At 50.2% G+C, this 21,712-nt stretch overlaps 1 protein-coding gene across 2 annotated transcripts in view; it reads left to right on the top strand.

Moving 5' to 3' along the window:
• The window catches only part of CRMP1 (collapsin response mediator protein 1), a 103,247-nt gene that overhangs the window by 74,246 nt on the left and 7,289 nt on the right, over positions 1-21,712 (top strand). For both annotated transcript variants that reach the window (XM_064286251.1, XM_064286252.1), the window contains exons 7-13: positions 3,542-3,610; positions 4,504-4,624; positions 7,221-7,377; positions 10,069-10,210; positions 10,936-11,106; positions 18,144-18,323; positions 20,858-21,023. In XM_064286251.1, the coding sequence (XP_064142321.1) occupies positions 3,542-3,610; positions 4,504-4,624; positions 7,221-7,377; positions 10,069-10,210; positions 10,936-11,106; positions 18,144-18,323; positions 20,858-21,023 (1,006 nt within the window). The remainder of the gene's footprint in view (positions 1-3,541; positions 3,611-4,503; positions 4,625-7,220; positions 7,378-10,068; positions 10,211-10,935; positions 11,107-18,143; positions 18,324-20,857; positions 21,024-21,712) is intronic.

The raw sequence follows: 21,712 nt of genomic DNA on the forward strand, positions 1-21,712 counted from the left end.
AAGGGATCTTTTGCAGCAGATTTGCCCAATGATATACATCCTTTGCTTTCTTGACTGCTGCTTCCATAGGCATTGGTTGTGAATCCAAGTAAAATGAAATCCTTGACAACTTCGATTTTTTCTCCATTTATCATGATGTTGTTTATTGATCCAGTTGTGAGGATTTTTTGTTTTCTTTATGTTAAGGTGCAATCCGTACTGAAGGCTGTAGTCTTTGACCTTCATCAGTAAGTGCTTTGAGTCCTTTTCACTTTCAGTAGGCAAGGTTGTGTCATCTGCATAACACAGGTTTTAGTCTTCCTCTGATCCCAGTGCTTCATTCGTATTTATGTACTCCAGCTTCTCAGATTATTTGCTCACATACAGCTAGAGTAAGTATGGTGAAAGGATACAAGGCTGACACACTTTTTTTAAATTTTAAACTATGCAGTATGACCTTGTTCTGTTTGAACAACTGCTTCTTGATCTATGTACAAATTCCACATGAGCACAAATAAGTGTTATGGAATCTCCATTCTTCTCAATGTTATGCATAATTTGTTATGATCCACACAATCCAATACCTTTGCATAGTCAATAAAACATAGGTAAACTGGTGTCATGGACTGAATTGTGTTCCCTCAAAACATTTGTCAACTTAGCTAGGCCATGATTCCCAGTGTTGTGTGATTGTCTACCATTTTGTCATCTGATGTGATTTTCCTGTGTGTTGTAAATCCTACCTCTGTGATGTTAATGAGGCAGGATTGAAGGCAACTATGTTAATGAGGCAGGACTCAATCTACAAGATTAAGTAGTGTCTTAAATTAATCTCTTTTGAGATATAAAGGAGAGAAAAGAGTAGAGAGACAGGGGGACCTCATACCACCAAGAAATCAATGCCGGAAGCATAGTGCGTCCTTTGGACCCAAGGTTCCTGCTCAGAGAAGTGCCTATACCAGGAGAAGATTGATGACAGGAGCCTTCTTTCAAAGCTGACAGAGAGAGAAAGCCATCCCATGGAGCTGGCACCCTGAATTCGGACTTCTAGCCTCCTATCCCAGTGCCGTCCAGGCTCCTAGACTGTGAAAAAATAAATTTCTCTTTGTTAATACCATCCACTTGTGGTATTTCTGTTGTAGCAGCACTAAGTAACTAAGACAACAGGTAAACATCTTTCTGGCATTCTCTGCTTTCAGCCAAGATTCATCTGACATCAGCAGTGATATCTCTTGTTCCACCTCTAATCTAGCTTGACTTTCTGGCAGTTCCCTTTCAATGTACTGCTGCAGTCGTTTTTGGATTATCTTCAGCAATATTACTTGTGTGTGATATTAATGATATTATTTGATAATTTCTGCATCTGTCGGATCGCCTTTCTTTGGAATGGATCTTTTCCAGTCGGATGGCCAAGTAGCTCTCTTCCAGATTTGTCCAAATAGATGAGTGAGCCCTTCCCATGCTGCAACCGTTTATTGAAACATCTTGATTGGTATTCCGTCAATTCCTGGAGCCTTATTTTTTGCCAATGCCTTCAGTGAAGCTTGGACTTCTTCCTTCAATACCATCAGTTCTTGATCATATGCTACCTCTAAAAATGGTTGAACATCAATCAGTTCTTTTTGGTACAATGACTGTATTCCTTCCATCTTCTTTTGATGCTTCCTGTGTCACTCATTATTTTGCTCCTAGAATCCTTCAGAATTGCAACTCGAGGCTTGGATTTTTTCTTCAATTCTTTCAGCTTGAGAAATACCAAGCATGTTCTTCCCTTTTGGTTTTCTAACTCCAAGTCTTTGCACATTTCATTATAATACTTTATCTTTTGGAGCTGTTCTCTCATTTCTTTCATTTGCTTTAGCTACTCTACATTCAAGAGCAAGTTTCAGCATTTCTTCTGGCATCCATTTTGGGCTTTTCTTTCTTTCCTGCCTTTTTAATGACCTTTTGTTTTCTTCATGTATGGTATCTTTGATGTCATCCCACAGCTTTTCGGTCTTTGGCCATTAGTATTCAATGTGTCAGATCTTTTCTTGAGGTGGTCTCCAAATTTAAGGTCATATTTTGGCTCTCATAGACTTGCTTTCAATTTTCTTCAGCTTCATCTTGAACTTGCATAGGAGCAATTGAAGATTTGTTCCGCAGTCAGCCCCTGGTCTTGTTCTGACTGATGATATTGAGCTTTTTTCCATTTTCTCTTTCCACAGATGTAGTCAGTTTGATTCCTGTGAGGTCCACATGTATAGTCACCATTTCTGTTGTTGAAAAAAAGATATTTGCAATGAATAAGTTGCTGGTCTTGCAAAATTCCATCATGCAATTTCCAGCATTGTTTCTATCACCAAGGCCATAGTTTCCAAATACCAGTCCTTCTTCTTTGTGTCCAACTTTCACATTCCAGTCACCAGTAATTATCAATGCATCATGGGATACTACTCAGCCCTAAGGAAAAATGAAGTCCCTTTAGTCTCGTTTTGTTTCATGGCCTGTCTAATCTTTGGCTCAAGGATGAACTACAGGAGTGACTTCATTGCTGAGCTAAAAGGGCATCTGGGGGGCATACCTCAGAGTTTCTCCAGTCTCTGTCAGGCCAGCGAGTCTTTTTTTTGTGTGTGTGTGTGTGTGCGTGTGTGTGAGTTAGAATTTTGGTCTACATTTTTCTACAGCTCTGTCTGGGACCCTCTATTGTGACTTCTGTCAGAACAGTCGGTGATGGTAGCTGGGCACCATCTAGTTGTACTGGACTCAGCCTGGGGGAGGCTGTGGCAGATGTGGTCCATTAGTCCTTTGGACCAATCTTTCTCTTGTGTCTTTAGTTTTCTTCGTTCTCCCTTGCTCCTGGATGGGATGAGACCAGTGGAGTATCCTATATGGCCGCTCACAATTTTTACTACAACTAATTAAAAAAAAATGTTAGCATAGCTGGCCTCTAGGGCATGTGATTTTTTAAAGCAATCAAAAGTGCTCCTGGGGTGAGGAAGTGAATGGATGTGAACCTGGGCCCTCAGCTTAGAGCTCCATTTGGAGGTTGTATGATGAGCTTGAGGTGGAGGCTTCCTGCCAGAAGGCAGTGTCAAGAGGGAAGCTGAGTAGACTGATGACAGACACTGCCAACCCATGAGCTCCTCCTGGTGCCAGTTCTGTGCCTGCACCCCATGGTCCTTGTCTGCATTCACAGAATGACTTTCCATGTCACCCAGCATGAAGAGGAGGATACTGAGGTACCACAGCTGGTCAGTTCAGGAGCTGGACCCCAACTTAGGGCTTCTTGACTTCAGCATCCATGCAAAACCCAAACACAACACTTGTTCACAGGGGAGATCCATGCCATGGAGACTCACAGTGGAGGGGTGGTAGCTGGCTGTGCTTCCTACCACCTGCTTCCTGTCCTCCTCCAGAGAGCTAGGGACAGAACAGATTGTCAGCATGGCCCATTTTAGACCCTGTGCAAACCCCTCACCCTCCCAATCTCGGCTGCCCCAGCAGTCTACCAGGGTGTTGGAGAGGGTTCTCCTGGGTCCAGTGTTCCATGATCGCTGACCCATGTATCCTTGTCTTGTAGGAACAGAAGCGGATCTTAGAGATGGGTATCACGGGTCCTGAGGGCCATGCTCTGAGCAGACCTGAAGAGGTAAAGCTCCTCCCCGGGTGGCACTTGGTCTGACATCCTGCGAGTCACCTGGTGCTGCCCTGGTGGAACAGCCCCCAGACCATTTCCATCCCTTGTCCTCTCTGGGTAGGTCACCTGTTTGCTCTGGAGGAACAGCCAGCTGGCCACCTCCGTCCCCTGTTTTTCCCAGGCGAGTTACTCTGTCCCAGTGGAACAGCCCCTTTGCACTTCTGTCCCCTATTTTCCCTGGGTGTCACCTCATATGCCCCAGTGGAGTAGCCTACAGGCCACCTCCATCTCCTGTCCTCCCTGGGCAAGTTACCTCCTCTGCCTCAGTGTAACAGCCCTCAGGCCACGTCCTTCCACTCTCCTCACTGGATAAGTCAACCCCCAGGCCACCTTTATCACCCGTTCTCTCTGGGAGGGTCACCCCATCTGCTCTGGTGGAGCAGCCCCCAGACCACCATTGTCACCTGTTCTCTCTGGGAGGGTCATCCTGTCTGCCCTGGCAGAACAGCCTGCCAGCCTCCATCCTTCCTTCCTTCCTGAGTCACCCCATCTGTGTACTGCCGGGGGGGCTCACCACAGGGCAGGCGGGAGCTCTTGGGTGTCATTAGACTCACAGCATAAGCAGCGCAGACAAAACGTAACTGGGCGATTTATAAGTGATGGGTATGTCTTGCGCCTCGCCCACCTGGGTAGAGTCTTCTCACGTGGCATGTAGAGCGCGTTCCCTCTCCCAGTCCGGGTCCACATGCATTTGACTGACTTCTTTGCTCTTGGCCCACGTGTTCCTCCTCTAACCCCCTAGATCTCCCTGGGACACATTAATTTAGAGGAGCCCAAGCACACAGCTGGGACAGCCCCGGGAACATGGGTGGTAGCTGCCCCCCTGACCCTGTCTTTGTCCGCAGCTTGAGGCTGAGGCTGTGTTCCGGGCCATCACCATTGCCGGCCGCATCAACTGCCCCGTGTACATCACCAAGGTGATGAGCAAGAGTGCAGCAGACATCATCGCACTGGCCAGGAAGAAAGGTGCACAACCAGGTTGGGGGGGCAGGGAGGCGTGTGTGTAGTGCAGGGCCCCCAGAGCCCCCAGGCAGGGACCAGAGCAGGGGTAGCCCCCACCCCATCCCGCACAGGGAAGACAGGGCAGACGTGGATGTGGGGTTCACTGATTTGGAGTTTGACTCCTGGGTGTGCTACGCGTCTGTGCGATCTCAGGAAGGTCATAGACACGTCTGAGCCTCAGGTTACCCATTTGTGGAACTGCCTGAGCCATCCCCACCTGGCACATCAGAAGTTGCTCTGCAGACTCTAGGCTCTGTCCTGAGGCTTTGTCACCCAGCGGGGTAGCTCAGTGGGGAGCTGGCCAGGCTGCAGCCCTCAGGCCACCCACCCTCCTGGCATTTCCTCCTGGGCAGGGGTACCACAACTGGTGCCCCATCTGGGTTTGCTGGGCCTGCACCCTGGTCTCAGCTGCAAGTCGGGAAGGAAGGAGGCATTTTCCTGAGGGAGAAGACAGGGGCAGACCCCTGACGGACTCCAGGGGTCCCAGGAGGAAGCTTTGTGCTCAGGCCTGTTGTAAGCTCTCAGATTCTCATGTCCTCATCTGTAACGTAGACCAAATGAGCTGACGGCCATGAGGGGCCTCACTGATGCATCTGTGTGTCACCAGGTGTGACCTGACGCTGCTTTCAGGCCCAGGCCAGTCATCCCCTCCCTCGTGACTGCACCCCACCCAAGCAGCACCCACCTCCCACCCTCTCAGTGCTGTTACACCCATCTCCATGTGGGGCCCACTCCCCACCCACGTGGCACCATCCCCATCCTCATGGTGCCCACTCCCCCCACACAGAGTGCCCCCCCACCTTTGCAATACTCATACCCCCATCTCCATGTGGGGCCCAACCCCCACCATCCTGGTACCCACTCCCCACCCACTTGGTGTCTGCCCCGCACCCTCCCTCATTCATGCCTGTCACCCACCCTCCAGTGCCCATCCCCCACCCTCCTAGTGCCCACCCCCACCCACTCAGTGCTCATACCCCCATCTCCACATGAGGCCCACCTCACCCTCATGAGGCCCACCTCCCCCCCACATGGTGTCCTTCTCCCACTCTCCCTTGTGCCCATCCCCCACTCTCCCTCTGCTCATCCCCCACTCTCCCTCACGCCCGTCCCCCACTCCCTCACCCCCATCCCCCACACTCCTTCGTGCCCATCTCCCACCTTCATGGTGCTCCTACCCCCACCTCCACATGGGCCCCACAGGTCGTTCTGCACGGTGCAGACCAGGGTGGATGTGCAGTGCTCTTGTGGTAGGGGCTCACTGGAGGCACTGTCACTGGCTTGTTGACTCATTGCAGAGACTCAGGGGTGGGGGTGTGTGCAGGAACAAGGATTGTGAGGTCCATAAGGTATCTGTGATCCTCAGTCAGAATGAGAAGGGCAAAGGCTGCCCGGAGCAGCCCCTTTCTTCCAAACTCAGAGATAGACACACAGGGTGTGGCTAGAACCCCGTGGAGCTTGTGACCAAGGCCTTTCCCCACCTGGCCATGGTCAGCCCAGTTCATTCTGAATCATGTGATTCAGACCTGGCAGCTGTGGTCAGTGGGACAGCCAAATGGGGAGAAGCACCAGTGACAATGACAGCGAGACAGCCACGCACTGGACACAGAACTGCTCCGTAATCCTCACAGGACCCTAAACAGGAAGCAGGGCTAACTCCATTTTTAAAATTTTAATAATCTGTATTTAACCCCCTGGAAACCCTGGTGGCATAGTAGTTAAAAGCTACAGCTGCTAACCAAAAGATCAGCAGTTCGAATCCACCAGGAGTTCCCTGGAAACTCTATGGGGCAGTTCTACTCTGTCCTATAGGGTCACTATGAATCAGAATCGACTTGATGGCAACAGGTTTGGTTTTCTTTCTTTCTTTTTTTTAACCCAAGATATTCCCGCATGTGGCCAATATAAAAGTCACAATGGGCATCTTGTGCGATTCTCTCTGCCATCCCCAAGTTCTGATCTGCATCCGGCACTCAGTGCGTCTCAGGTCCGGAGAAGCCATTTCAAGTGCTCACACTGCCTTCTGCTCCTGAGAGGCAGTTAAGGCCTGCGGTGCAGAGCTGTGCTGCCAGGAGGATGGCCACAGACACAAGCAGCTGCTTAAATTTAAATTAAATAGAATTCAGTGCAATTTAAAAGTCAGCTCCCTCCCTCTCACCTCCGTGCCCCAGCCTGGGACCCTGGAATCACTTCCCAGATGCAGCACTTACTCCTATCCCCTCTTTGGCAGACCCCAGATCAGCTCAGAAAACTCTTTCTGTGTGGGGCCACAAATCTGTCAGAGGAGAGAGGCAATGAGAAGACCCTAGCACCCAGCAGGCTCCTGAATGGATCAGCAGGCACAAAACCCCCAGCTTGGCGCTGATGATGGCGGGGCGGGGCGGGGGGGGCTCACACCCAAGCTCACGATGTGGGAGTGCCTGGGATCTGGGTGAGGGGGGGAGGAGGCTCGGGGCCTGTGGCCCACCAGGTCTTCCTCCCTTGAAGGTTCTGCTGGCGTGCCTGCAGCCTCACCCACAAGAGGCTGCCATTCTGACTTGCTATGTCTCACTCTCCCCAGGTCCTCTTGTCTTTGGGGAGCCCATTGCCGCCAGCCTGGGGACGGATGGCACCCACTATTGGAGCAAGAACTGGGCCAAGGCGGCTTCCTTTGTGACGGCCCCACCCCTGAGCCCAGACCCCACCACGCCTGACCACCTCACCTCCCTGCTGGCCTGGTGAGAGTGGACGTGGGTGGGGGACCCTGGATGGGCTATGGACCCCTGTTTGGGCTGGATGGGAGCCAGACATGGGTGAAGGGATGCCAGGCTGGCTGTGGGCAAGAGCTGGATGTGGGGAAGAGGGCAGGATCCGGGTGAGCTGCTGACACCCATCCAACCTTTCCAGATCGGGGCTCCACACCCACAGAGCACAGAGTTCTTATCATGTCCAGTGACCTCAGGGAGCTGAGAGTCTCTTTTGTTAAATATCTGCCCCTTGCTGTACTGACACCTCTGATCTGTACCACAATCATGTGAACTCCTACTGTGTGCCAGGTCTGCGGTGCATCTAGAGGCCAGGATTGGGAGTTAGAGGCTGGGTCTCCCCGTACACAGCACTGGCCTGTAGCTGCTCTCCGCCTCGATTTACCCATTAGCAAGGTGGGGGAAAGTAGTTCTCACTGCCTGGACTGGTGGTGGAGCTCTGGTGGTGCAGTGGTTAACAGCTGGTCTGCTAACCAAAAGGTCGGCAATTCGAATCCACCAGCTGCTCTTTAGAAACCCTGTGGGGCAGTTCTGCTCAATCCTACTGGGTCACTGTGAGCTGAAATCTACTCAAAGGCAATGGTTTGATTTTTTTAGGTTGGTACAGAGACATGCAGGTGAAGGCTGGGGACTTAGGGCTCCATTTGCTACAACTGTCACTTGCAAAGCACCCACAATGGTACATGTGTGTAGTAGGAGCACAGCCACACCACCCCCCTGTCACCTGGCATGGGGAAGGCTGGTGGGTGTGCACAGTAGGAGCACAGCCACACTATCCCCCTGTCAGCTGGCATGGGGAAGGCTAGTGGGTGCACCTAGTAGGAGCACAGCCACCCTGCTCCCCGCTTCTGTGGGCTGTCGTGGGGAAAACTGGCAGGTGCACATAGCGTGAGCATAACCATGCCACTACCCCTCTTTTTCCACATGAGGAAGGCTGTTGGGTGCTTGTAGTAGGAACACAGCCGCACTGCTCCTCCTCTGTCAGCTGGCATGGGGAAGGCTGTTGAGTGTGCACAGTAGGAGTGCAGCCACACTGTTTCTCCCTTTCTCGGTCTTCGTGAAGAAGGCCAGCAGAGAGGAGTGGGCTGCTCTGGAAGCTCAGAGCAGACTGGGGATGGGGGGTGGGGGAGCAGAAGGGGCTGTGGAGCTTCCTGGAGGCTAGACCTTGGGGGCAGAGAGGGTCTGCCTGGTAAATGAAGACCAGACTAGGCCTCTTGGCAGAAGTAACAGCATGAACGAGGCAAGGAGGGGTACCCCTCATGGAACCTCTGACTCAGCGAGGACAAGCCCTGCTGTGCCCGACCCTGCCCAGCCTGGGGGCACCACTAACGTAGGAAGTCCAAGGGCACCCCATCTCCCCAAGGCTGCTGCCCCCAGGCTCGCTCATCCCGAAACTCAGTCCAAAGACCTTGGACTCTTGGTCCCTTTGGCCTTCCTGGCTTTCATCTCCTTACAGGCCCTTCTGTTCCCAAATTCGGCCCCCTATGTCCACCCAGCACAGTCTGGTCTCAGCAACTGCACAGATGTCTTAAAACCTAAATCAGCTGAGCCAGCCTTCACTCAGAAATGGTTTCTCATCTCAGATTAAAACCCAGGGACCCTATGGTATGGTTTTCACAGCCTCCTCCACTGGCCTGCTCCACACAGCCCACTGGCCACAGGGCCTTAGCACTCGGGAGGCTGGTGGCATGGTCCTGCTGAGTGAACGAGGAGCCTGACCTGTAAATCCCCCCTGGAGTGTCCAGGGGGCTGCCATGACACCCAGACTCTGCATTGGTAATCCCATTCATAATGCCTCCATGGTTCAGGCGGCCAAAGGGCCCCTCACGGGCCAAAGGGCATGTCCTCTCCAAGGACCCTTGAGCCACTTCCTCAGGGAACAGGGTTCACCCACAGCGGCAGCCGCCCCACCCATGTGAAGACCAGTGTGTGACTTCATGTTACTGCCTTGTGCACCTCAGACCCCCAACATGAGCATCTCAGCGTCTGTGATGCTCACAGTACTGCGGGGTTCTTTTTTCTTTATTTTTACTGCACTCAATTATTCTTTTTTAAAATTGAGATAAAATTCACATAACACGAAATTTGCTGTGCATTCAGTTTTAAAGAGAAAGGAAAAGGAGGGGAGAGAAAGGGAAGCCAGGCCGGAGGAGGGGAGGGGCAGGGCATTTGGTGCCTGCAGGGACTGAGCAGACCTGGTGGAAGGTCCTTTCTCCTGCATTTCGCACATGGAGAAAGGTGGCACAGCTTGCCCAGCTGGGAAGCACAGAACCAGAATCCAGAAGCAAGCCTGTCGGAGTTGGAGTTGCAAAGCCAGGTTGCGTAGAGCAGGCTGTCCCGGAGTTTCCTGAGATCCCCTCCTGGCAGGGTGGGAGTGGTGACTGCCTGGCGCGTGCTCTGGCCAGCCCTTGGTGTTCAGTGAGGACACAGCTCCCCAGGCCCCCGCTACCCAGAGCCACCTGACGTAGAGCCTTCTCCTGCCACCCACCTGGCTCCTCCGTTTTCACAGAACATCGTAGGCAGAGGCCTTTACGTGTCCGCACACCCATGACGTGCCCAGAACACTCCCCCCGAGGCTCCTGGTTTGGAGCTCATGGTGGGTTGGGTCTGGAGTCAGGGACCCAGGTGAACACAGGTCTGAGCCCGCCTGTTCCCTCCTCCCAGCGGAGACCTGCAGGTGACAGGCAGCAGTCACTGCCCCTACAGCACGGCCCAGAAGGCAGTGGGCAAGGACAACTTCATGCTAATCCCTGAGGGCGTCAACGGGGTTGAGGAGCGCATGGCTGTCGTCTGGGACAAGGCGGTGGTAAGAGGCACTGGCCGTCCCCAGAATGTTTCAGAAACACCCTGACAGGTCATCAAAAGGGGATTCACTGTGCACAGCTGGCTCTCAAATCACCCTCTTTCTTGAAGTGAATGCACATGGAGGAACTCAGGGAAGCCCACAGGAAAGCAGTTGCAGTCCCTTATAGCGCTCTCCCACCTCAGAGTCACCACCCTGTTCTGTCTTAACCACAGCTCCACAAACTCGAGGGCACATAAACTGTGTGTGTGCACGTGCACATGTGTGTGTGTGCATATGTGTGTTTGGAGCTGGGGGAAGAATGTGTGTGGGTGTGTGTGTGCACATGTGTGTTTAGGGCTGGGGTTAGAGTATGTGTGTGCGCACACACATGTGTGTTTGGGGCTGGGGTTAGAGTGTGTGTGTGGATGCACACACGTGGGTTTGGGGCTGGGGGGAGAGTGTAGAGAGAGTTCTTTTTGCAAAGTGCCCAGGTCACTCACTGTCTGACCAGTAACTTGAGCCAGGGTTTTCCTTTTCTTTTAAACTTGGGCCCAGTGGACCAATGAGAGGCCACCATTGCTCCCATGTGCCCTTGATGAGCCAGGCCCTGTGCACTCTCTCCGTGCCCTCCCACTAGGAGTCCAGGAGGCCACTCAGTCTAGGCTCAGTCCTCTTGTCATCAAGGGTCTGCCTGCAGGCCACAGGGTCTGGGCTTGGGGCTCCTGTCATTACAAGTTTGCCTGTAGGCCACTGGCAAGATGGACGAGAACCAGTTTGTGGCTGTCACCAGCACCAATGCCGCCAAGATCTTCAACCTGTACCCCAGGAAAGGGCGGATTGCTGTGGGCTCAGATGCCGACGTGGTCATCTGGGACCCTGACCGGGTGAAGACCATCACAGCCAAGAGCCACAAGTCGGTGAGTCTGCCCCTCCAGCTGCACCCACCCTGCCAGCATCTCAGAAGTCGCTGGTTAAAACCAGTGCACGCTTTCCCAACAGGGCACGGCCTGTCACCTGTGTGACTCAGTCATTCAAACCGCCCATGGGAGTGGGGAGGAGGGCAAGGTAGGGCAGCTCTGCTGGTTCTGGGCTCTGGCACCCACAGCCAATCTCTCTGTCTCTATCACTCTCCACCCTCTCTGTTTCTCTCTGTGTGTCTGTATTTCTCTGTGTGTGTGTGTATCTCTGTCTCCATCTTCTCTTCCTGTGCGTGTCTCTCTCTCGTGTCTCTGTATTTCTTTTTCGGTCTGTCTCTCTCTCCTCAGGTTGGAGTAGGGCCCACCCTACTCCAGTCTGACCTCGTGTTAACCTCTCTGTAACACCTTCAAATAACTTATTTCCAAAGTTATTTAGAACTTCAATACATCTTTTGAGGAGGACACAATTCATCTCGTAACACCAGCTATACTAGGTTCTGTGTTAGGGGCAGGCATCGTCATGATTCAGCCATATCTTATTTCGGCATTGTTCTGTGCTTTTAGTCTCCACAACAGCCTTCTTTGTTGGGTGTGTTGCTATTAATCAATAAGAAAATGGACAGAAAGAGAATTAGCCACCTGCTTGAGGTTACCTGTCTAGGAAGTAACTGTTTTGGGTTAAACTCAGGATGGTGTCCCATTTCTGCGGGCCAATTTGAGTTGTGCCGTTAGCAACGAGAGGGACACTTCTGGACACCTGAGACAGTTTGTCCAAAGGATTTTGTCTCTTCCATTTCTGTGTCCAAAGCAATGCCACTCACTTGCTGCAGAGAACTGGTGCTTTGTAGAACAAAGACCTAGAATGTGTAAAAAAAAATGTGTACTAGAGGTTAATTTTCTTTTTTAAAGTTTTTGAAGTATTACCTTTCTTTTAACAATTAAAAGAGACAGTTCTTATGTCTTGGTTGGTGATTAAATTTTTAAATCTACTTTTCTTAAAAAAGCAAACAAACAGCTTTAATCCTTTCATATCTTGGTGGATAAAGCATTTGCTTCAAAGTGCCATGCAACAGATGGGCATATATGTTTCTATGTGTGTAGCCTATATTTTTAAACTTTTTTTATTGAGGTATAATTCATACAACATAAATTTTACCAACATGCAGCTCAGGGATCTTCGCATATTCACAAGACTGTGTGGCCACCACCACTATCTAATCTCAGAGCACCTTATCACCCAAAAGGAAGCCCCACACCCACTGACTGGCTCTCCCCGTCCTCCGTCCCCCAGCCCCTGGTAACCACCAGTCAGTGTTCTATCTGTGGGCTTTCCTGTTCCATACATCCCGTATACATGGAGTCATAAAATAGTCGGCCTTTGTGTCTGGCTTATCTCACTCAGCTTGATGTGTTCAAGGTGCATCCATGTTAGAACTTCCCTTCTCGTTATGCTCAGTTAATACTGCACCGCACGGCTGGACCACATTTGTTTATCCATCATCCATTGCTGGATGAAAAGAGCCAACAGCAGGCCTGGCCTCCCGGCTCAAGGATGGAAGGAAGAAGAGTTTTTATCACGGTCTTTTGTACTGTTTGAATTTTTTTGTTGTTCACATACTACCTTTAAGAAATGAAGTAATTAACTTTTAAAGTCTTATGTAACTGTGGAATATAGAGTATGGCATTTGTGAGTAATATCACCCAACTGGCAGGAACCCCCCAGGTTAGGAGTACCTCACAGCACGCTGTGTCCTTCAGCTGAGAGTAGGAACAAGTCCATCCTGAGCCGCGGTTACGGGAGGCTGGCAGTTAAGACCGGCAGAAAAGGGGCTCTCTCCTTGCAAATCCACATTTGTACTTGAGCAAAAGTATGCATTACTGAAAATCCAGGCATTCAGGGTGACTCCAGGTGGGTCTTATTAAAATGTAGACTCTGGCTCAGTATATCTGGGGTGGGAATGCAAATTCTCAGCAGAGGGTCTGATTGAAGTGAACAAATTTGAAGCCCTGAATGTGAGAATAGCAAAAACATGTCCGAAACAAGGGAAGACAAAGGAATGATCACCAGGCCCAGTTATTCAAACGTATGATAAAACTGCAATAATTAAAACAATGTGGCATTAGTACAAGAGACAAGAAAGTCAAGAAATACACTGACCACACATGAGAACGTGGCTTACAAGAAAGAAGACAGTTAAATTAGTTAGAAAAGGTAGGTCATTCAGCCAACTGTGTGGAGCACCTGCCTCCTAAGGCAGTTCTCTGCTATACTCTTTACCACAAAATAAATTCAAAATGCATCAAAGATCAAAATATAAATACAACTACAAAAGGACTGGAATAAAACACAGATTTTTTTAAATAATGATTTTGAAGAGGAGAAGCCCTCTCTAAGCAAGACACAAAACTTAGAAACCATAAAGGAAAAGATTGGTCTATCTGACCAGTGACTACATAAAAATAAAATTAAAAAACTGCGTGGCAAAAAAATTACTTCATATATGAAATCAAACCACAGAGGACAAACTGGAGAAGTATTTGCAATACACAGGACAAAGGGCTAAATTCCATAACATTAAAGTGACCCAAGCCATGGTATTTTCAATCACATCATATGCATGTGAAAGCTGGACAACGAATAAGGAAGACCGAAGAAGAGTTGATGCCTTTGAATTGTGGTGTTGGCGAAGAATATTGAATATACCATGGACTGCCAAAAGAACTAACGAATCTGTCTTGGAAGAAGTGCGATCAGAATGCTCCTTAGAGGCAACAATGGCGAGACTGTGTCTTACATACTTTGGACATGTTGTCGGGAGGGATCAGTCCCTGGAGAAGGACATCATGCTTGGCAGAGTACAGGGTCAGCGGAAAAGAGGAAGACCCTTTACGAGGTGGATTGACACAGTGGCTGCAACGATGGGCTCGAGCATAACAACGATTGTAAGGATGGTGCAGGTCCGGGCAGTGTTTTGTTCTGTTGTGCATAGGGTCGCTATGAGTTGGAACCGAATCGACAGCTCCTAACAACAACAACAACACCTTTTGTACCACTGGACTTTTTAAAAATCATGTGTGTGACATCATTTAAAAATAATAAATAGTAAACTGTTGATTTGATCCACAATCAACACTCATGGAACGGAAGTCAAGAAATCAAACGATACATTGCATTGGGCAAACCTGCAACAAAAGACCTCTTTAAACTGTTAAAAAGCAAAGATGTCACCTTGAAGTCTAAGGTGTGCCTGACCCAAGCCATGGTGTCTTCAGTCACCTCATATGCATGTGAAAGTTGGACAATGAATAAGGAAGAACAAAGAAGAATTGATGCCTTTGAATTATGATGTTGGTGAAGAATATGGAATATACCATGGACTGCCAAAAGAAAAAACAAATCCGTCTTGAAAGAAGTACAGCCAGAATGCTCCCTAGAAGCAAGGATGGTGAGACTTTGTCTCATGTACTTTGGACATGTTATCAGGAAGGACCAGTCCCTGGAGAAGGACATCATGCTTGGTAAAGTAAAGGGCCAATGAAAAAGAGGAAGACCCTCAATGAGATGGATTGACACAGTGGCTGCAACAATGGTCTCAAGCATGACGACAATTATGAGGATGGTGCAGGACCAGGCAGTGTTTTGTTCTGTTGTATATTGTGTTGCTATGAGTTGGAACCGACTTGATGGCACCTAACAAAAACAACAACAAACAGTTGGTTGTAGTCACTGGGAGGCACAAACTGTTAAGCCCTCCATTACTAGCCGAAAAGTTTCTGGTTCAAACCCACCCAGAGGGGCCTCAGAAGACAGGCCTGGCCAACTACTTCTCAAAGTTCAGTCACTGAAAACCCTGTGGAACATTTCTTTTCTGCACACGTGGGGTCTCCATGAGCTAAACTGACAACAACAACAGCAAGAAACAGTTGATCATGGTCATTAACAGGGTCAAATATCGATTTTAGGAGTAGCAAAGAAATGTATGTTGTTAAAGAAATGTTTTGTCTTTCAAATTAGCGATACAGAGATACTCCCTGATGCTGGACAGTGCAGACATGAAATGTCACTCTCGCCATTACTGATGTGATGTAAACGGGTCTGACCCTCTCAGAAAATAGTCTGGCAATATGTAACGAGCACCTTTAAAACGTTCATACCCCTTTACCTCATAAAGAAAACTATCCTAAAGGAAGAATATTAATTATTTTTTAAAGGCATCAGAATATCCATATCCATCAGTGTGGCCGCATTGCACTTTGGGGGCACCATTCACATTTGTGACACCCAGTAGAGTATTAGTTTGAAAACACAAAACCACCAGCAATGTAAATGCCCAGTGTTGAGGAGCTGGCTGTGCAAGTGAGAGCATACAGTAGAAACTACACAGTCCTAGAGAGACATTTTCACACAAAACACATTGGAAAATGCGTACAATATAATATTTGACGAAAACAGTGTTAGGAATGGCAGGGCTGTGCAGAGAGGAATTTAACAGCCCTCAGAAAGAAATGTTAAAAACTAAGTTCAAAAGAATTGAAAGCAGAGACTCAAATATTCATTGCAGCTCTATTCACAACAGCCAGAGGTGGAAACAACCCAAGTGTCTATCAGCAGATGGATGAATAAACAAAAGGTGGTACAGCCATACAATGAAATATTACTCAGCCATAAAGAGAAAGGAAGTTCTGATACATGGTACAACGTGCTTCAACCTTGGAAACACTGCTGAGTGCAACGTAGCAGCAGTAGTGTTGGTCCTTGTCTAACCTCCAGGAAAATGATAATCACCATTAGCACAAAGCTGACTCCTGTGAGGTGGAAATCAGACATACCTCCGCTCTCCAACTTTCTTACCAGTTCTGACACCAGCCGTCCTTCCCACGGTACCCTCTACGCCTCTGCTGGGTTTGAGAATTCATTGCAATGGCCACACAGAACTCACAGATCATGCTCAGTTATACGGTTTATTAGGGAAGTAACACGGGATCAGGATTAACTTGGCAGCAACAGGAATAACTCAGGATACAGGTCTTTGGTCAGGACAGCTTCTTCTCAGCTGCTGCCACTGGGCCCCCACTTCGGCCCGGCCGCACCCCCTGCTGGGGCCTGGCCTCCTCCTTGCTCAGGTAAGGGTTACAGCTTTTTAACTCCTCAGCAGGTGCCTGGAGGCACCCCACTCTGCTGGCAAGTCTCCTTTTCGAAAGCCCTCAGCCCTCTCTGTGGGTTGGCAAGCTCCTTTTGCTCTGCCTACAGGTGCTGGACTATATGAGAAGCTGGACTATATGAAGAAGAAGGGGCATCAGGATTGGAGGAAGACTCATTAACAACCTGCATTATGCAGATGACACAACCTTGCTTGCTCAAACTGAAGAGACTTGAAGCACTTACTGATGAAGATCAAAGACCACAGCCTTCAATATGGATTACACCTCAACATAAAGAAAACAAAAATCCTCACAACTGGACCAATGAGCAACACCATGATAAATGGAGAGAAGATTGAAGTTGTCAAGGATTTCGTTTTACTTGGATCCACAATCAACACCCATGGTAGCAGCAGTCAAGAGATCAAAAAATGCATTGCATTGGGCAAATCTGCTGCAAAGGTCCTCTTTAAAGTGTTGAAAAACAAAAGATGTCTCCTTGAAGACTAAGGTGCATCTGACCCAAGCTGTGGTATTTTCAATCACATCATATGCATGTGAAAGCTGGACAATGAATAAAGAAGGCTGAAGAAGAACTGACACCTTTGAATTGTGGGGTCGGCAAAGAATATTGAATATACTATGGATTGCCAAAAGAATGAACAAATCTGTCTTGGAAGAAGTACAATCAGAATGCTCCTTAGAAGCAAGGATGGTGAGACTGCATCTTACATACTTTGGACATGTTGTCAGGAGGGATCAGTCCCTGGAGAAGGACATCATGCTTGGTAAAACAGAGGGTCAGAGAAAAAGAGGAAGACCCTCAAGGAGATGGATTGGCACAGTGGCTGCGACAATGGGCTCAAGCAAAACGATTGCAAAGATGGCGCAGGACCGGGCAGTGTTTCATTCTGTTGTGCACAGGGTTTCTATGAGTCGGAATCGACTTGATGGCACCTAACAACAGCAACAAGTGCCCAAGGTACCCCACTCCACTAGCAAGTCTCCTGCCCAAAAGCACTCAGCTCTCTTGCTCCATGGGTTGACAAGCCCACTGCAGCCATCTCACTCCGTGGGCCAGGAAGCCCACCACAGTGTATCACGCCAGTCTTCCGGTTCTGCTGCTGCCACTCCAGTGTTATAGCTCTCGCTCTGTCTCCTGGGACTAGGAGGTTCTCAGTGCACTAACCCCACATCCAAAGGACGTGCTCCGCTACAGGCTCTTCTTGATGATAATGAGTGCCCCCTCAATCTCTGTGGGATGGGTGCTTATATAGGCAAGTGGCTCAGTCCTACTGGACAGATTTTACACACCCTATTTGCATAAAAACTGACCAGTCCCCTCGCAAGTGGCTCCATCTATTTGCATAATAGCTGACATATTCTGCCGGCAGGGGCTGGCTTTTTCCCTGGGCAAGAGGAACAAGCTTCTCCAGAGGACCAGGGTGACTGTAACAGGAACAAATGTCACAGCTCCTCAGGGCCCATGGGAAAGTCTCCCCAGCTGTTCGTTGGTTTGTTTTTTCTCTCTCTTTTTCACAGAACCAAGGCAAAAGCCCACATAAAGAAACTCATTTCACCACACTGAGTGAAATAACCAGACAGAAAAGGACAAATACTGTAGGGTCCCATTTATATGAAATATCTAGAATAGGCAAACCCATAGAGGCGAGGGGGCAAGGGAGAGCCACTGCTTACGGGGCACTGAGCTCCTGTTAAGGGTGATGGAAAGTTTGGGGAGCGGATGGTGGTGATGGCTGCACAACACGATGGACATAATTAGTGTCACTGAATTGGACCTGTAAGAAACTTTGAAGTGGCAAATGTTTTGTTACCACAATAAAAATGTATTAAGAAAAAAAAAAAAGGAAGTGAAACTCAGGTCTCTGTCGCAGGCTGTTGAGTACAACATCTTCGAAGGCATGGAGTGCCACGGCGCCCCCCTGGTGGTCATCAGCCAGGGCAAGATCGTCTTCGAGGATGGAAACACAAATGTGAACAAGGGCGTGGGCCGCTTCATTCCCCGGAAGCCTTTCCCTGAGCACCTGTACCAGCGTGTCAAGATTCGGAGTAAGGTGAGCACATCTGTGGAGGGCAGGGTCAGCCTGCTGGGGTCTCGGACCATATTCTCAGTGAGGGAGGATCAGCTGTGGGCAGTTACATGTCAGGCCTAGAGTGAGGTCTGCAGGGACCACGGAGGCTTTGTAAACTGTAAGGGGGTGTGCATTTCAGGGACAGAGGGGGCATGGTGCCACGAGAGGACGGTCCCCCATCATCTGGGTCACCTCACCCCCCCCATGTGACCCTTGTCCTGCAGATTATAAGCCTGCTGCTCTGTGGGAGGTCCTGAGGCCCCCTGTGGCAGAGCACCACACCCTGGTGCTAACACGGTCTAGAGGCTGGGAGTCCAAATTCAGGGTGAGGGCAGGGCTGTGCTCCCTCCAGAGGCTCTGGGGGAGGATCCTGTCTCTTACAGCTCCTGGTGGACCCAGGCATTCCTTAGCCTGTGGCAGCATCACTCCAGTCTCTGCCTCCATCACATAGCCTCTTCTCTCTGAATCTCTTTTTCTCTGTGTTTCTTCTTGTAAGGACCCCAGTCATTGGATTTGAGCCCACCCTACTCCGGGGTGACCTCGTCTTAATTATTACACCTTATTCCAAGCAAGGCCATGTTCTGAGGTTCTGGGGGACATGAATTTGGGGGGACACAATTCAGCCCAGTGAAGGCACCTTCCCATACTCACATGGCCAGTGAACCCATTGTAGTCAGAAGCACCGCCCTTTTGATACGTATACACAGGCATCCCAGCACACCCAGGGAGAGGTGGTGTGTCCAGGGATGGCTCAGCTGCTGTTCGCTCCTTCCAGAGCAGACCTCTTTCCTCGCCCCCTTTTCCCTTCCGTCTTTCCGTTGTTTCTTGCATTTTCTTGAAGACTTGCTTGTCCCTGGCCTGGCACCCTAATTCAGGGTGAAGACCTTTTCACAGCTTCAGGTGGACCCAACACCAGTGTACTTGGGGGGGGGGTCCCCCCGTCACCATGACAACATGCTCCCATATGGCACAGCTGATGTGGGGGGCTGGGGTTCGACTCTTCTTGTGCCTCATAAACTCCTTGCCAACACCACTTTAGATGAGAAACCCGGTGACCTGTAGTTCCCAGACCCCCGGCACTCATTGCGAGGTTCTGGGTCTGATTCTGTCCCTCTCCACCTACATATGGTACCACAGGTCGTGGGCATGGAGATCCAGAGAGTCAGGTAGAGAGTGGGGGAATTGCCAGGGTGGGGATCACAGCAGGCTTTGTGAGGACAAAGGGCTTAATGTAAGCTCTGGCTGACTCAGCTCGTTCCTCCCACAAAGTCTGTTTCAACTGTAGGCCTGTGATGAAGGGGCTCAGTGGTCTGCACTCAGATATCCACGCCTCAGAACCTGCCTCTGGGCCACGGAAGCTATGGGGAGCTACTGAGGAGCATCAGGGGTGGGAGACACTCAGAATGGGCTGCGACTGGGTAAACTGAGGTGCTGAGAGGAGTGGAACAGATAGGGCTCAAGTAGGGGGAACGCAGAGCCCCTGGCGCAGAGGGGGACTATACAGGGTGGGGGGAATGTCCACAAGATGGGGACCTAGCTGGAGTCAGACAATGCCCATGACCCATACAGTGACCTGAGCGGTCCCTGGTGCTGCTTTCATGGGCCCCGCCAATACCCACACCTCTTGCTGTCCCCAGCCTGACACTCCCAGCTGGCTGATAGCCACCCTTACCCTGAGCCTTCTGAATTCTCTGCCCAGGGCCATCCCCACAGCCCAGCCAGTGGGGTGGGGTCCGTGGGCACATATGTGGGCACGCAAGTCCTGGGGGTCAGGGCTGGGGGTACCCCAGGCTCTCTGAGCTCAGCTTCCAAGGCCACCCACATGTCACCCTGCCTAATCTGGGTTTGCTCCTTCCACCTCCCTCCTTTCTGGAATCTCTTTCCAAACACATTGCCTTCCCCAGCGCCTTGTCTTGCGGGGGGCGGGGGGGGGGGGTCAGCTTCTAAGGAGCCCAGAGAAGACGGCTACGACCCATTCATCCTGGTATTAGGGCACCATGGGGGGGCAGTCAGGGCAAGTGTTCCCCTCTTGGAAATTGCTTTGGGGTCTTCCTACATGAAGCTGTGGTGTGTGTGTGTGTGTATGTGGTGTGGTATGGTATGGTATACACGCATGTGTCGTGTGTGTATGTGGTGTAAGTGGTATGTGGTGTGTATGTTGTGTGTGGTGTGTGTGTGGTGTGTGCTGTGTATGTCGTGTGTGGTGTGTTTGTCATGTGTGGTATGTATGTTGTATGCGCTGTGTGTCGTGTGTGGTGTGTGTGTGTGGTGTGTGTGTCATGTGTGGTGTGTATGGTATGGTATATATGTGTATGCTGTGTGTAGTGTGTGTGTGTATGTGTGTATATGTGGTGTGTGAGTGGTGTGTATGTGTGTGTACACATATGTGTCTGTGTGGTTCATGTGTGTGTGTCCAAGCCCTCCTCAGGTCACTCTCACCTGAGGCCCTTGGGCCGGTCCTAGCAGGAAGACCACCTGTGCTGTCTTGCCAACCAGTCCCCCTGCCCATCCTGCAGGTGTCTGGGCTGCAAGGTGTCTCCAGAGGCATGTACGACGGCCCTGTGTACGAGGTGCCAGCTACACCCAAATATGCAACCCCTGCTCCTTCAGCCAAGTCCTCACCCTCCAAACACCAGCCTCCACCCATCAGGAACCTTCACCAGTCCAACTTCAGTTTATCAGGTGAGAGGCACCTGCAGAGACAGACAGATGCCGACATGGATGAGGAAGCCAGGAAGGGCAGGTGGTAGCCTCCACCTGGGGTGGCCAGCAAGCCAAGAGCCTGGGGCCACCTGGAGAGTGTTCACAAGCCCCTGCTCTCTGCTTGTTCTCAGCACACCTGGTCCGTGCAGTCAGCCTCACAGTGCAGCAGATGTGTGTGGGGTCGACAGTGGGACCAGCATGGACAGCACCTCCTGGGGACATGCTCTGGCCAGCCCAGACTCCTCAGTCTCTTGGATTTACAAAGCACGTTCTTAACCCCTGGGTTTATCCCATCCAAATAGCAGTTTTAGGTTAGAGAGACATTGCACTGAAGGTATGGAGAGTTCCCATCTTACCCTACACAAGCACACAGTTCCCCTGTCATTAACATCTCTCATTCCTGTAGTACATTCCTTATAACTGACAACCGATACTGATACTTCATTATTCACTGAAGTCCACAGTTCATACCAGGGTTTGCTTTGTGTTGCACAGGCCCATTGTTTCTCCTTTTTAAAGAGGAAACTGAGGCCCAGGAAGCTGCTCAGCACAAGGACGCAGTGTGAACACAGGGGACTCCTAAGCTCCATCCGCTGTACTGCCTGACTGCCACATGGGGGCAGCACTGAGACTGGGGGCACTGGGAGAGGGACTTTGTCCAGCAGGAT

The sequence above is a fragment of the Loxodonta africana genome, chromosome 5 (genome assembly GCF_030014295.1).
Source record: "Loxodonta africana isolate mLoxAfr1 chromosome 5, mLoxAfr1.hap2, whole genome shotgun sequence".
NCBI classification, from domain to species: domain Eukaryota; kingdom Metazoa; phylum Chordata; class Mammalia; order Proboscidea; family Elephantidae; genus Loxodonta; species Loxodonta africana.